The following is a 16,517-nucleotide window of genomic DNA, read 5'->3' as shown; positions in this document are numbered from 1 at the left end:
CACATTTTGGTGGCAGTAACGTATTATTTATTAGGACTTTTGGCCTGTGTGAAGAGAATATAGTGTTTTATAATGAGATACAAGGTTCAGTCAAAGAGTTCCGTTCTATCTGAGAAAAAAATGGTTCATTTACTTATTTCTTCTTAGACCTACAAAGTGGTGTAATTCCATAGGGGTTACTATCCCCTAACAAAATGAATCTGTGCTGTACTCTTTCTATTAGTTCCATTTCCCCTCTGTTTATTAGTCCTATGTTCGCTCTCTATTATTCCTACGTCTTCTCTCTATTAATCTTAAATACTCTCTCTATTAGTCCGATGTTCCCTCTTTATTAGTTTTATATACTCCATCTATTAGTCTTATATTTTCTTTTTTTAACAGTCCTATGTTCTCTCTCTATTAGTCTTACGTACTCTAGTCTTATATTCCGTCTCTCTCTATTATTCTCATGTACTCCCTCTATAAGTCCTACAGACTTCCACTGCACCAACGACAAAATAACAGGTTGCGCATTCAAATGGTGTTCCAACAGGCGTACAGATGCAATACAATGTTCCATTAGGATATTTGGATTTTCCATTTCGAAATCCACTTGTAAAATGGCCAGTCCCGTGGAAAGAGGCGTCGCGGAACAGTCCAGTGCAGTACGAATCTCGGGGAAAAGTTCCTCCGTGGTACGGAGAGGGCATCGTTCCGTATCTTCCTCGGATTCCTCTCTCGATCTTTCGCTTCATAAATCGTTGGCGCAACGGACCGCGAAGCCATAACTCGTGGCGGCTGGCCTGGAGGAGGTCGGAGGAGGTGGAGGAGGAGGCGTCGGCGTCGAGCCGTCCGTCTCTTGCCTCCGTATCCCTGTCCATGTCGGTACCCACGCGACCAAACCGTGGAAGGAAGAGGCCTCGGGATCCGCTGGAAACGAGCAGTTTCGCATACTTATCCCCCCTCATCCCATCTCTGTTCGGCTTTTTCACGCGGAACCTCTGGCATCGAACAATTGAACGCTTCAACCGTTGAATAACTCTGAACTCGCTGGATCGAAAATTGTATTTGATTTCCGGTGGATCGTCTCGAGGGGATTGATTGAATTGAAGGTCATTGCCCTCTGAGAGACGGGTTCAAATGGATTTTTGTATCTAATTAGTGTGACAGCCTCTTTCATAACCTCTGGTCAGTCACAATATGTTTACTATATAGAAGAAATAGGTTATCCAAGACAGGAATGTTAATTTTCTGTTTCTACTGTTATTTTGGTATCTCACTTTTTCGTTACCTGAATATTACTAGTGTCTGTTAAAGTTTTACTTGTAGACACTGTCCTGTGAAATTATAGTTTAACGGTATACAATATAGTATAAAGGACAGTATAGAGGACAATATAGAGGACAATATAGAGGACAATATAGAGGACAATATAGAGGACAATATAGAGGACAATGTAAAGGACAATATAGAGGACAATGTAGAGGACAATGTAGAGGACAATATAGAGGACAATGTAGAGGACAATATAGAGGACAATATAGAGGACAATATAGAGGACAATATAGAGGACAATGTAAAGGACAATGTAAAGGACAATATAGAGGACAATGTAGAGGACAGTATAGAGGACAGTATAGAGTACAGTATAGAGTACAGTATAGAGTACAGTATAGAGTACAGTATAGAGTACAGTATAGAGTACAGTATAGAGTACAGTATAGAGTACAGTATAGAGTACAGTATAGAGTACAGTATAGAGTACAGTATAGAGTACAGTATAGAGTACAGTATAGAGTACAGTATGTATAGAGTATAGTGTAGAGTGTAGTATAGAGTATAGTGTAGAGTGTAGTATAGAGTATAGTGTAGAGTGTAGTATAGAGTATAGTGTAGAGTGTAGTATAGAGTATAGTGTAGAGTGTAGTATAGAGTATAGTGTAGAGTGTAGTATAGAGTACTGTATGGAGTACAGTATAGAGTAACACACTGTTCACAGTATAGTATAATGCACTATCCAAAAGCATAATTTATCAACAATTATTAGGTGGTAGCATAATACATATCGTTTCCCAACGCCTTTCATTTTAAGCCACTGTAATATAGAAAAACTGAACAGAGGGATCAAGAAGCTTGTAATTTGTTGGTAATAGTGTTTCCTTATTCAGTTGGATATTATTTCGACTAGAAAACCTTTTCGAGATAAATTATAAACAATGTTCAAACGCTATTGTTGAAAAACTTATTTATTATTCCGTCACGAACGAAAGCGCCGATCATTCTCGTTAGAATCGAACAGGCGTGACAGTAGTCTCACGAAGTGGTCCCCACTTGGGACATTTTATTGTGCAACCGGGATTATCGATCAATGGCCACCGGGTGATTTTTTCGGATGTCGATACCGCGAGTCATTTGTACGCCAACACCCGTATCACGCCCACGTGCGCGCGCGTGACAACGAGGACTTACGCGAAACAGAGAGAATGTCCGAAACAGAAAAAAGAATAGTAAACCGGGCGATATAAATAAACGTGAAAGAATAGGCTAGATTTGTTTGTTACGGGAGCGGCGTTTGGACGGTGTAATCGTTTGTTGAAAACAATCCTGGTGGCACGAAACGCCTGTATACGAAGGGAGTAACAGTTTCGAAAACTGTAGTGTAAAAATGGGCCATTTAGTTGAATGGTTTATCATATTGTCCCTGATTCATCTAAACATTTAGTCAACTGTTTTTTATAACACCATTAACCCTGTTGTTCTAATCGGATTTATATGACCCGAAATGAAGATGATATTTCAATTATTGTTTTTAAATGTTTATTTGTAATATCCAACGTACTTGTCGTCTAATGTTTGTGCATTTCCGGTTGATTTAAGGACAAATCATTTCATGGTTTGAAATAATTTTATTCGAAGGTTTATTATCACGCATCTCAAATAATTTAGGAGATTTAGCCAGTTGGGAGATCGAGAGCTAATTCCCTCCTAACGCCAATATTGATTTAGAAAAACAAACTCCATCTTAGTATGTCCTCTTTACAAAAAGAAGAAAAAAAGATTACAAAAGTCTCCATATTTTTGAAAACTTGTCCATTAAACGGTCAAAGTAGGACTACATGATCATTTTTTTTCCAAATTTTTAACTAGTGCCCCGCTATTATAACATTGCATTTCTTTAAAACAATTACAAAATAAACGGTTAAAAAATGCATCTGTTTAACTGAAATAATTTTTATCAGGTAAACTTATGTCTCCACTGTAAGCACCCGCATAGTTGAGTATGATCAGTTCGTTAGTTGAGCAGTTATGAATTATTAAAAAACAAATTGTCCAAAACAATTGTCCACATTCTCAAAACTCCTTCGTTTATGTATTAGTAAAGACTACAAAATATTGAAGTGTCAACTAAATCCGAAATGTCACTCCCAAAAAGTGTCCGATTTCGCGGTGGAATGACCCTATTGGAATTTGAATGGTGAATTTTTCTTGCAGTTGCAGGGACTTAAACCGGTATAATTTTGATACCGGTATTATGCTATCAAAGCTATATCCAAACCGATATATCACCGTAAACCGAACTAAATACCGGTATTTTGAAGGTTTCTATAAGAGTAGGGCTTATACAAGGTGGGCCGGAAATCGTAGTACAACCGGGCAAGGGGTGGTCCTACATTAAAAAAGAAGAAAATATTGTGGTATAACATTTTCTGATCCGGGGCTCCGTTTTTGAGAAAATCGACTTTAAAGTTTGTTCACCAATAAAGTAGGAGGATATAATCACGGAGAAGACTAATTTCGGACGCGTGAAACGGTGTATGAAAATTATTATAATTTCTTTTAAACATTCTTTTCACACTTTCAGTATTTATTTACTATTGCCTAAATGTTCAACTTATATTTTTTAAATATTTCTTTTATATTCTATGAATATCTAGTTTACATTTCTTAAACATTTATTTTATATTTCCTGTATATGTATACAATACTGGGATTCAATATTTATTTCATATTAAAAAGTGTGGCTAGAAGAATATTTTTTCAATATTTGAAATTATATTATTCAATATTATTCAAAAACATATTTAACTAATATTTTTGTGCCACCAGGGACGCATCATTCACAGTCCCAGCCGATAGGAAACGCTAGTCACCGAACACGGGACGCTTATGGTCGCGTTGCTCGCTGGTGACTCACTCCCGCCCATCATCCTGCGAGGCTACCCATCCCCCTACCGGGTTCCCGGTACTTATCCTGTATCCTACGCTGCACCTTCACCTACTCGAGCTGCGGGGAACGTAGGCAGGCGCGGGCGAGCGCGCGCGCACCGTCCACTCGCGGTTGGAAAAGTATTGACCGGCGCCCATTGATCGCTCATTGACGCGTCCACGTGCTGCACGGCCATTCTTCCCCGGTCTTCTTGGTCGGTCCACGCGCGCAATCTGCATTCCGCTGGTTTTGTACAGGTGACGGGAATCTTGGGGGCACGCGTCCACCGCTCCCAACCGCTCGATTATTCCGTCTGTTCTTTAATGCATTTGCTTGGACGAGACGCGTCGTTATTGTACAGGATGCTTCAGGAAGCACGGTGGATTCTGGGAAACGGAGGAACTATCATCGGGGGTTCGTACGTGTAGTTAATGGGAGTGATTGGTAAAGTGTTTATTGCTTCGTTTTACTAGTAAGACGTAGGAAAATTTAATAATATGTATGTATTATTATTAATATGTTTTTGGAATATAGGAAACGAAATTCTCTTCAACTTTGTGTTTTATGGATTAGTGACTAGAAGTGTAAATATGAATAAAAAATCAGAGTATAGTGATCAGTATAACTTAATATTCGAACGTTCTGTTATCCGAATGTTCAGTTATTCGGACGTTCTACTATCCGAACGCTCTGTTATAAAAATTATCTACTATCCGAATGTTTTACTATTCGAACGTTCCACTATCCGAAAGTTCTACTATCCGAACGCTCTGTTATCCGAACATTCTATTACTTGAAACTGTCTACAATTACAATTCAAACGTTCATATAAACGAAGTTTAATATAAATTATTAATCAATTATTTACTAATTTATATTAGCGTTTTATAAAAAGATCAGCATATTTCCAACAAATTCGTTTTGCAAAATAGTAAAATACCATCTATTTAGTAATATAAATATTCTGAAAACTCATTTTTCGAAAATATCACAAAATTGTTTGCATAAACAATAAAATTCGTTTCGCATGGATTCGAACAGACTCGACAAGCCGTGCTCCGAAAGGCAGTCCGTTGAAAGGCGGCTAAATCAAGATAGGGAATTAAATTTGCCTGTAAAAACGAATAAATAATATTGGAAACAATAAAAACGAAGTTACTGTACTAAAAACGGCAGGCAGAAGAAAGGCATCGGGGACCGCGGGAGAGATTTGCATTTAAAAAGGGCGCGCGACTCTCCGGTGAAATATATGACCGAACCGTGAGGCAGGAGATAAAGCCCGCAGTGGGAAGACAACGGTCAAAGGGAGGGGGTGAAGTGAAACGACACGAAAGGAAATGGGCGCGCGCTGTGAGTGAGAAAAGGATAAGACGCACGTAGCTAAAGAAGGAAGAGACGCAGGAAACGACGATAATAATCACAATGAAGAAAGAAGGCGTTTGGAACGAGAAGAAAATTGGATTTGTTTTATTCAATAAATAGTATTCTATTTTTACTGTAAATATAGCAGTTTCGGAAATTATTAGCTGCTATTAGGGTACCCTAGATAAATGACAAAATACAAAAATGATCTACTATCCGAACGTTCTACTATTTGAACGTTCTGTTATCCAAACTTTCTACTATCGGAACTTTGAACTGCTGCACTAATACTTAAACGTTCTACTATCCGAACCTTCCACTATTCGAACGTTCTACTGTTATCAAAATGATCTACTATCCGAACTTTCTGTTATTAAAATTATATACTCTCCGAACCTTCCACTATCCGAACCTTGCACTATCCAAATCTTCTACTATCCGAACTTTCTGTTATCAAAATTATATACTCTCCGAACCTTCCACTATCCGAACCTTGCACTATCCAAATCTTTTACTATCCGAACTTTCTGTTATCAAAATTATATAATCTCCGAACCTTCCACTATCTGAACCTTGCACTATCCAAACCGTCCACTATCTGAACGATCTGTTATTAAAATGATCTGTTATGCCAACCTTCCACTACCCAAACCATTCATCATCCGAACCTTCTACCATCTGAACATTCTGAATGGCCAAGTAATTAATAATTTTCCAATACAGAAACTGATTTCTAGAAAAATTTATAATAATTTGTAGTAATGATAATGTAATATAATAATCGCAATTAAGGGAAATCGACTCTCGTGGCCCCTCAAACAGTTTCTCCAACGTCCAAGGAAACAATATACTACTATCAATATAGTTCGATGAATATAAACAGCAATAGTGGTGATAATCGCGGTGGACGCTGTAAAAACACTAAAATGTAAACGGTCGAGAAACCGAAGAAAAATATTACGCTTTATTTTCGCAAGCGTTGGGTAGGGTGTGAAATTTAAATGAAAATTTTTCGTTTAGACAATGGATCGTACAACGGGGTCGACCAGAAAAAAATACAGCTTCCGCCATGAATATTCCTTCGTCGAATTTTTCGCCCATTTTTCTCTCTCTCTTTTTTATATTTATTTTAAATGGGTAGTAGAAAGAAATCACGGAATTTCGTCGAATTTATATGTCCGGCGATCAGAGGTTCGGCCAGTAGAAAAAGAGAGAGAGAGAGTTAACTATATGTGTTCCTGGGAAATGTAAACTGGGGAAACGATCGTTTGGATAACATTCGCTCGAACAAATCAAATTCCTGCACGGTATTGGGCTAAAAGCGCGTGCATATTAATTAAGGGGGGTCCCAACGACGAGAAAATTCGACTATTGCAACGGTCGCCTTGGTAACGTGACGCCCGTTTAAACGTATTATCGAACGTGAATTCTTGTGCAGAATTGTTGTAAACATTCGAAAGAACAGTATTAACCTGTAAAGAATAGGAGAAGCCTTTTTTTAGACTCTAGATGGATTGCTTATTTTTGGTATAGTATACCACTACAGAGATGGGCAAACTAATTATCTAGATAAAAAGTTTCGAATAACGAATAAAAGATAAAAAAAGTATTTCGTCATTTTTAATTGTTTAAACGTGGAAATTTCAATTTTTATAATAAAATAATATTTCTTTATGAATGAATCGACATTTGTCGAACAATTATTTAATCTCATTAACTTTAGAAAACTCAGAACGACACCCTTAGATACTGTTGTTTTTCACTGTGTATTATTCGAATAAAATTCTGCCCAACTCTAATATAGAGGATATGATTCAAAAAAAGGGTTCCTAACTTCTAGGGTAGATAATATTCGTCAAACGATGAAAAAAAGTCCTGACAAACATGAGACGAAAAATGAATCATTTTCAAAGTTATATAATTGTTAACTAACAATTGTTATTGGTTTTATTTTTAGAATTCTCTTCGTTGTTTCCATATGGTACGATAGTAATAGTAACAAAAACTTGTATTCACATTCCCATTCTGTTTGTTTCGCGTTTACTTGTAATATAAAACATCGAACATATAAATGTAATTAAAAAATATATATATACAAGAAATGTAAATAACTGAGAAGAAAAATAAGTGGCTTATCTAACAATTAAATAATTTATTAGAACAATTTATCTTAGATATTTAAAGGCATCTGTGTAATTACAGAAGATATCGAGATGCTGGAACAGAATTACCATCTATCGACCAATGATCCGTTAATTCTCTTATGATTGCATAATTTAATTCAGCATGGCACATTGTCAATAGATTATTCTAGTCGGTTTAATAAATAATCCCGGCTCTCGTCAAACATGAGAGAGCATATGATCACCCGTTACGAGAACGTCCATTAATAGAATATTGTTGCTAGTAACCGGGTTCCTGGAAAATTACAGCCGCGAAATTGTGGGAAAGGCCAGGGCGTAAAATGAAATAATTAATAACGAGAAATGGATTCATATGTAATCAGCTTGAGGCATTGTTCCCGTCGGGTATACAGCTGGACGCTTCCTTCTATTGTTGGCGCCGATTAAGTGCTCCTGTGTACCTAGTCAAACATGGCGGACGGTGAAACGTATCGCCGTTGCGCCACGCCTGCTGTAAAATTCCTGTTCTCTTTCGGCGGATATTACCATTCATTTCGTTCACAATTAACAATTGAAACACTCAACCCAATTTCGACTTTGATATACCTTGTTGCCATAAACTGCGAATATTTATGGTACGGGCAAAAAATGGGTGAGAAATAGTTTCAACATAGGTAAACAGTAGGTAAATAATGGGTATAAAAAGGGTGGATAATGGGTAAGGCATTGGTAAAACATTTGTAAAACAGGTAGAAAATGGTTGGAAAACGGTTCGTAAATGGTTTGAAAATGGTTAGAAAATGGGTTTAAAAAATGGATAAAGAATGGATAAAAAAATGGTAAATAAATTGGTAAGAAAATGGGTAAAAAAAAGTTATTGGCAAATACAAGAGAACACTGAGTATTCGAATAAAACGATCAGAAATAAAGTAATTTTGAAAAATCGAGATTGTAACCGCTGTAGACATTTTCCAATGACAAAAAGTATTAACAATGTTAATCCGTTAGCGAATAATCATACCCGCTGCAGAACCATTTCGCAATGAGGAAGTAACACGTCCTGCAACAGTAATGGATTTGTCATATTGCCACCATTAGTCACCGGAAATCGTTTCTGGACGATTCAGACGAGTTAACTCGTCATTAGAAAAATGCCATTGCAAATGATTAACTCGACGACTACAGATGAACCTTTTGAACGACGAATGTGAACGAAATTAACTCAGTAACGACTATCTAATCCAGTACTGAGGTAGGACGAGTTAACTCGTCATTAGAAATGTGCTTCTGCAGATGATTTGACTGATCACGACGATTAGAGAGCAATGTTTCAACAATGAATGTGAATAAAATTAACTCAGTAACGACCACCTAATCCAGTAACGACTCGACAAGACGAGTTAACTCGTCATTACAAATATGCCTCTGCAGATGATTTGACTCGTCTTAATAACTCCAAAACTACGTTTTAACATCGAATGTGTACAATATTAACTCGGTAACGAATACCTAATTCAGTAACGACTGGACAGGACGAGTTAACTCGTCAATACTAAGATACATTTGCAGATGATTTGACTTACCACGAGGATTAGAGAGCAATGTTTCAACAATGAATGTGAATAAAATTAACTCAGTAACGACCACCTAATCCAGTAACGACTCGACAAGACGAGTTAACTCGTCATTACAAATATGCCTCTGCAGATGATTTGACTCGTCTTAACAACCCCAAAACTACGTTTTAACATCGAATGTGTACAATATTAACTCGGTAACGAATACCTAATTCAGTAACGACTGGACAAGACGAGTTAACTCGTCATTAGAAAAATGTCACTATATACTGTCCACTAAATCAAGCCATGTAACCTAGTAATACACGAGCACAGAATAATCTCACCACTTGAAATCCCCGACAACAAAGAGTGAGCCGTGTTCGAACCAGAAATTTCAAATTTAGGTTACGTATCATCGGTTAGTCGAGGTTTTCTCCTCTATTCGGCGGCGGCGCGACAAAATCATTCGCACCGATGTGTTCACGTTATTCAGCCAACCTACATAACCAACCGTTCGGCCCCTGCGCGCGTTTAGAAATCACTGCAAATCCCACATGCAAATGCGATCGAGCACTCGGTGCGTAAATATTTACGAGGTCGCGACGAGAACGGTTACCAAATGGTGAAGGGGGGGGGGGAATGAAATGCAGAAAAGAGTGGAATTGTCGAAAGCATGTATTATTCAGCGAACAATCTTCAAAGAGTACCTATAAGTCGGTGACATTTAAGAAATGAATAATCCCGTATGAAACGCTGGGGGGGGGGGGGGGTAGATGGGAACGGTTTAAATGGACCGAAACTCTGGCAGCGAGGGTTTAAAATCGTCCGCCATCTTGATCCATCCACTCTTCAATTCTTGAAACGTGGTTGTGTAGCTTGATATCGTAGCTTCTGTAGATTACGTGATGATTGACGATTTATATATTGGAACTAGCAAATCCTCCGAAATGGTAGATTGCAGATTTCTTATCTTTAAAATTGTTGAGATTATGGGAGGTTATGTTAACCTTCAGTTTATTATACATTTTATATTTCAGTATAATAATATATTGTATTAGGTGTATTAATAAGTAGTTTATTATTGCTACTTAATGTAAAATTGATATTGAAAATATTATTTATGGTTCAATTGTTTTTAAGTAATGATCACTTGTGTAGTTTTTCATTTGTCGCTTTCCATGTACATACTTACGCGGTGACAGTGAATAGGCGTTTGGCTGAGACTCACCTGAAACAGAAAAATATAATCATATATTTAATTATAGGGTACATAAAAAATCGAGATCTAAATGAGGCTACTATTAACGTTTGCAGTGACATATTGTTTTACAGATATGGAAAATCATTTTTTGTTTTATTTGTAACGAAATTATTTAAGTGTGCAAATTATAGTATTCAGGCGTTAATTAAATATGTTTATTACCATTTGGTATATAATTTTTGACATGTAGTAATATATATTTAACTTTTTATATGATCTTTAACGTGTAGTAACAAATTGTAAAGGTATGTTTTTTTTTAAAACTATTGGTGTGGATCTTTATACAAAATTATATTTTTTAAAGTAATTCGCAAAGATAGAAATGAACATGAAACTTTTTTTATACTTTGAAGGCTTTTATCGGTTCAAGAGTAAAAAGAAATTTATGAAGTCTCATGTAAGTATGACAATTTATTGTTCTTCGTGTGGTCCTGTATGCTGTGAATGCATAAATCCTGCAGCTGATTCATTATTATATCCTTTCACTCATTAGGAACACGTGTTTTCGTAACAGTCCTCTAAGACAGTTGTAATATCTTTCTGAATGGGAAGAAAGGTATCATTACACGCAGGTGTGCAACTGAAAACAACGCTTCCCCTTTTATTTATGACAATTTCTACCTAACTTTCTGAATTAATTTCAGTGCGATTACTGCTCGTATATTTTCATGAAAAAAGAATTTCAAAGTATCATGGAACACTGACTTTGAAGAGCGTGTAGTAAAAGATTACATCCAACAAAGTGTACTAATTCTAGGTATATCGTTAATTAATTCACTATTTTTTTAAAAATAAGTAGCAGCATAGTAAAAGTGGTGAAGTATATTTTACAGTACAACCCCTAATTTTCTTTCAAATGAATACCAATATTATCAGAAAACAAAGGATTACTCACTGAATTACACCCAATACCTTCAAACCAACTGTACTAATATTAGGCATATCTATAACTAAAAATCCTCTATTTTTTAAAATAAGTAGAAGTACAGTTAAAACGGTCAGGAGTATTAAACAATAATCACAAATATTAATGAGATAGTATAGACTATATCCAACACCTTCAAACCAACTGTATTAATATCACAGAGACGTATCTCTAACAACGAATCCTCTATTTTTTTAAGTACCCAGTAATAATCCCAAATATTAATGAGACAATACAGACCCTTGACTTCCCCACAGCTGAGTACTGATATCATAAAAACAAAAAAATCGCATAATACTCATCGGATTACATCCAACACCATCAAACCAGAGCCGGGGCACATTTGCCCCAGTATTCCTCCAGCCATAAAACATGCCAAAAGTCATTTACGACGGGTAGCGCGCAATCTAGTAGCCTGACTCCGTCCGGAGACAAAGGCACGAAAGATAATAAGAGGATTGACAATAAACCAGAAGGTTGCAGGTTCCAGGGGTGTCAGCGCAGACAGATTCGAATAGGATATGCAGCCGTCTCGGGTTCTGAAAAGAGAGGCGAAAGGGGGGGGACTGAAAGAAGCTGGCGATTACGCCGGGGCGAAAGAAGAAGCTGAAGACACGGAGGAGGAGGCGGACCGATGCGTCTGAGAGCTTTCACCACCTCCTCCCAGGCGCCTCTGATGGGGGAGACGCGCGTGAATCGTGCGTCGTCGATCCGACTGGAGAGAGAGCTCGCAATAACCTCCAGCCAAGTCGGGCCGTGTGCTTTCTCCGTTTCCTTTTCATCGCAACCGAGATTCCAACCGCGTGACCTTTGAAGGGGCTAGCCTCTTCTTGCGTATGAGCAAAAAAAAAAGAAACTCGACGTTTCGCAGGGATCTGGTAATCGTCCCTCCGGGGCACACACCGGTGGAAACCGGCCCTTTTAACGTCGAATCGCAAAGAACGAAGGAGATTTTAATTACCTAGGTCGCTTTTTTTCCTTTCTGTCGACCGCGATTTATGTTGACGGTGGTAGAACTCGTGATACGAACTGATAGGGAGGCGTATGTGTTCGGATAAAGGAGTTTTTGGGTAATAGGAAATCTCTTTTCGTAATAATGAACTTCATTTGTTGAAATAGAGATCGAGGGGACTGACATGTTTGGAATAGGAGAGGAGGCATCTGTTGCTTGGAGGCATAAGTGTTCGGATAACAGAAAGTTCGGGTATTAGAGCGTTCGAATATTGAGATTTTAGGAAAGATAAGTACATATATGTGTCCGGATAACAGAAAGTTCGGATAGTAGAATGTTCGAATAGTGGATCGGTCAAATATTAAGGTGTTCGGATAACAGAAGGTACGGATAGTAGAACGTTCGAATATTAAGATTTTCGGAAACATAAGTATATGTGTTCGGATAACAGAAAATTCGGATAGTAGATCTTTCGAATATTAAGGTGTTCGGATAACAGAAGGTTCGGATAATAGAACATTCGTATATTAAGATTTTAGGAAACATAAGTATATGTGTTCGGATAACAGAAAGTTCGGATAGTGGATCGATCAAATATTAAGGTGTTCGGATAACAGAAGGTTCGGATAATAGAACGTTCGAATATTAAGATTTTAGGAAACATAAGTATATGTGTTCGGATAACAGAAAGTTCGGATAGTGGATCGTTCAAATATTAAGGTGTTCGGATAACAGAAGATTCGGATAATAGAACATTCGAATATTAAGATTTTAGGAAACATAAGTATATGTGTTCGGATAACAGAAAGTTCGGATAGTGGATCGTTCAAATATTAAGGTGTTCGGATAACAGAAGATTCGGATAATAGAACATTCGAATATTAAGATTTTCGGAAACATAAGTATACGTGTTCGGATAACAGAAAGTTCGGATAGTGGAAGTTCGAATATTAGGGTTTTTAAAGAGACAAGTGTTCGGATAATCAAAGTTCGGATAGTGGAACGTTCAATGATTAAGGTGTTCTGATAAGGGAGGCTCTACAATATAGAGAGTATCTTTTTGAAAAAAGATAAGTAAACATAAAATCAAAAATATCTTTTATCTTGGTTTTGAAAAAAAGTGATTGTCTTCTTAATTTTTAGGGAAATTTTTCAAGTGTCGCTTCTCGTACTGGTACCATTTTAAAAAAGTGGATAAATCTTCAGAACGCGCGGAAACGTCTGAATTTCAATCGGAACCTATGTTACTCGCATGTGGTAGATACAGACGAGAAGAATGTGTGTGTAAGCATCGTCGCCGAATGTTTTCCTTTCTAATTAAACGTACGGGGCACTTAATCTTCGTGGCGATTCTTCGTGTTTCGTGACAGGATTTATCGAATCTCGTACCCGTTGACGTTGAAATCCTCGATAAATTTTCCGAAACTTGTCGTCCCATCCCTGCCGTTTCAAACGTCTCTCCGCGCCTAGGACTGTCTTTTTTCATTTGTAATGTAATTGACAGTGAAATATTGTCGAAAAACGCTGTTTATAAAGTGCAATTTTTTCCAATCAATAGGGTAGGAAAACACATTGAATTTCCGTGTTAAGAAAACATTCATGAAACATAGAACGAAGTTCAAATTCTACACAATTTTCCGCCCATTTCTGCTTCAAAATGGCAACGATTGTTGAAGAGCAATTTTGTCCATGTCTACACGAAACAATATAGTCTTCCGATTTCATTCAAACCTGATCTTTTTTTTACGGTTTTAGGTTTTCAAACAATCTGAAAAACATTCTAGGTTCTTATTAAAATCCTGAACTACATTGTACAATAGTTCGGTTAGTGAAAGGCTTCAACGTTTTTCAATCAAAATCAAAATTCGGAGGAAAGTCCGGAAAGAATTGGAATTCGCTTGTGTCGTTGACGACCCACATTGCCTACGAAGGATTAAATTTAATTTTATAAATTCCTATATCGTGTTATAAAAACAGCCATTATTTTATTTTCTATTTCTACTATTGCGTATTGTTTATTCTGTTCAACGTTGTTGCTATAAACAGAACCAGAGTGTGTGAATACTTTCTCTGTTTCTGAAGATACGCCCAATAGTGGATGTTTCATCGCGTATCAATTTGTTAAAGCTTCAATGATCGATAGTCGGACGGTTCCGACGACAAAGGCGGAGCACTCCAACCGCTGGAAAAACCGTTTCCATCTGCGTTCTTCGCTGCGTATCACGGTTAATACCGATAACCGTTGCGCCCGCAACACGCGGATAAAGCGGAGCATAGGTGTACCCGCATGCACGACCTGTTTTCGAGGCAAACGGTTCGTGATACGTTCGAAGAAACTATCTTCGTGCGCTGTCAATCGTGGCATTATCAGGGACAACTGTACATTGGGACAGGAAATTTACCTTTACATTGAATTTCTCGTTTTTTTAACGTTATTTAAATGTTAAATGTAATTTATTATTTTACATGAAATTAATCTAATGTTATTACTTATACAAAGAGATACCAGACACTTTCTTCTTTTCTGTCCCTATTGGTTTTTCAAGCATTGTCGAAGGTCGAATTAAATGAAACACCTTGTACATACCCAAACAAATCCAATAGTAAATATTCGTCAATAATTTTTATGGGTAAATATGTATATATTGTAAAATTCATAATTCCACTACTATGTATGTAAAAGCATTACACCTATTCCTATTATTACTATGTTCACTGAACCTGTTTCCTGGATAAGACGAGTTAATTCGTCATTGGAACATGCGTTCGTAGTGGGTAAGACGAGTTCATTCGTAATTGGAAAACGATTCAGTATCGGTTAAAACGAATTATCTCGTCACTGAAAAACGCTTCTCTAGGGGGCAAGACGAGTTAACTCGTAACTGGAAAACGATATAGTATCGATTAAAACGTATTATCTCGTCATTGTAAAACGCTTCCCTAGCGGGTAAGGTGAGTTAACTCGTCATTGGGAAATGTTTCGATAGGAAGTAACACGAGTTAATCTCCCATTGGAGAAAAGTTAACTTGTCATTGGAAAACAATTCAGTATCAGTTAAGACGAGTTAACTCGTCATTGTATAACAATTCAGTATCAGTTAAGACGAGTTAACTCATCATTGTAAAACGATTCAGTATCGGGTAAAACAAGTTAACTCGTCACTGATAAACATTTCCCTAGACAATCAGACGAGTTAACTCGTCATTGGGAAACGTATCGATAGGAAGTAAGACGAGTTAATTTGTCATTGGAGAACGTTTCCGTGGGAAGTAAGATGAGTTAACTTGTCATTGGAAAATATTTCGGTATCGGTCAAGACGAGTTAACTCGTCTCAGAAGTTCCAATTAGTACGTCACTTATTCTCTAACCCCCATAGAACAATTATATATATTTTTTGTAATCATAATTCTTAATACTCTTGTCATACATAATAATAATTTTCAAATGAATAACTTGCCTATTGATTAATCCAAGAACACGTGTCAACAATTAATCTAATCTCTCCAGATTTCTAGCCACTCGGCCTAGCTATCATTTTTGCACGACGAACGAACGAATTTCTCCATTAAACGTACATAATTGCCACAATTATTCATAACGAACGTTTCAACCAATCCCATCGTAGGAATGAAGAGTCTTTGCCCCACCGTGCGCGTGTATTACCCACAGTTCAATTAATTCTTGCCGCTCGGTCCATACGCCGTCCAGCCACAAGCCAGCACGAAATATCCACGCCGCAAAATTCGGTGAATATCCCAGTGGCGTTGGTCGAGGAACCAAAAGAAAAATCCCGACGTTATTTTCATTTATTCAATGGAACCTGATCCAGCTCTCTTTTCCCCATGACGTCAATCTCCTTGCGCATTCTAATTTAATTCACTAAAACGGCCGCGTGGTTCTCGAGCATCGTCCTACAGAGCTCGACGCCGAAGGCCATTCATCGTTAACAACATTTCTCCCGGATCCGCGGATTCGCGTGCATCCGGAACGCTCTCGAGCTTCGTTACCCGATGTAAAAGTGGTTTTTGCTGGGTGGAAATTTTTGGATCATTTCTGACCCAAGCGCCAAACTACTTTTGGGCGTTCTAAGATAGAAGTAAATATGCAGGAATATTTTTTTTAGATGAACTGGATGAATATAAACTTT

General features: G+C 37.4%; 1 protein-coding gene across 1 annotated transcript; it reads left to right on the top strand.

Moving 5' to 3' along the window:
* Positions 1-599: 599 nt before the first annotated feature.
* Positions 600-1,798, top strand: LOC107185500 (ring-infected erythrocyte surface antigen-like). Its single transcript, XM_015573193.1, has 2 exons — positions 600-644; positions 1,331-1,798. Exons 1-2 carry the CDS (start codon positions 600-602, stop codon positions 1,796-1,798), a joined length of 513 nt encoding a protein of 170 aa, XP_015428679.1.
* Positions 1,799-16,517: the final 14,719 nt, after the last annotated feature.

The sequence above is a fragment of the Dufourea novaeangliae genome, unplaced genomic scaffold, assembly GCF_001272555.1.
Source record: "Dufourea novaeangliae isolate 0120121106 unplaced genomic scaffold, ASM127255v1 scaffold48, whole genome shotgun sequence".
In the NCBI taxonomy this organism is placed as follows: domain Eukaryota; kingdom Metazoa; phylum Arthropoda; class Insecta; order Hymenoptera; family Halictidae; genus Dufourea; species Dufourea novaeangliae.
This window is presented reverse-complemented; position numbering and strand designations above follow the sequence as displayed.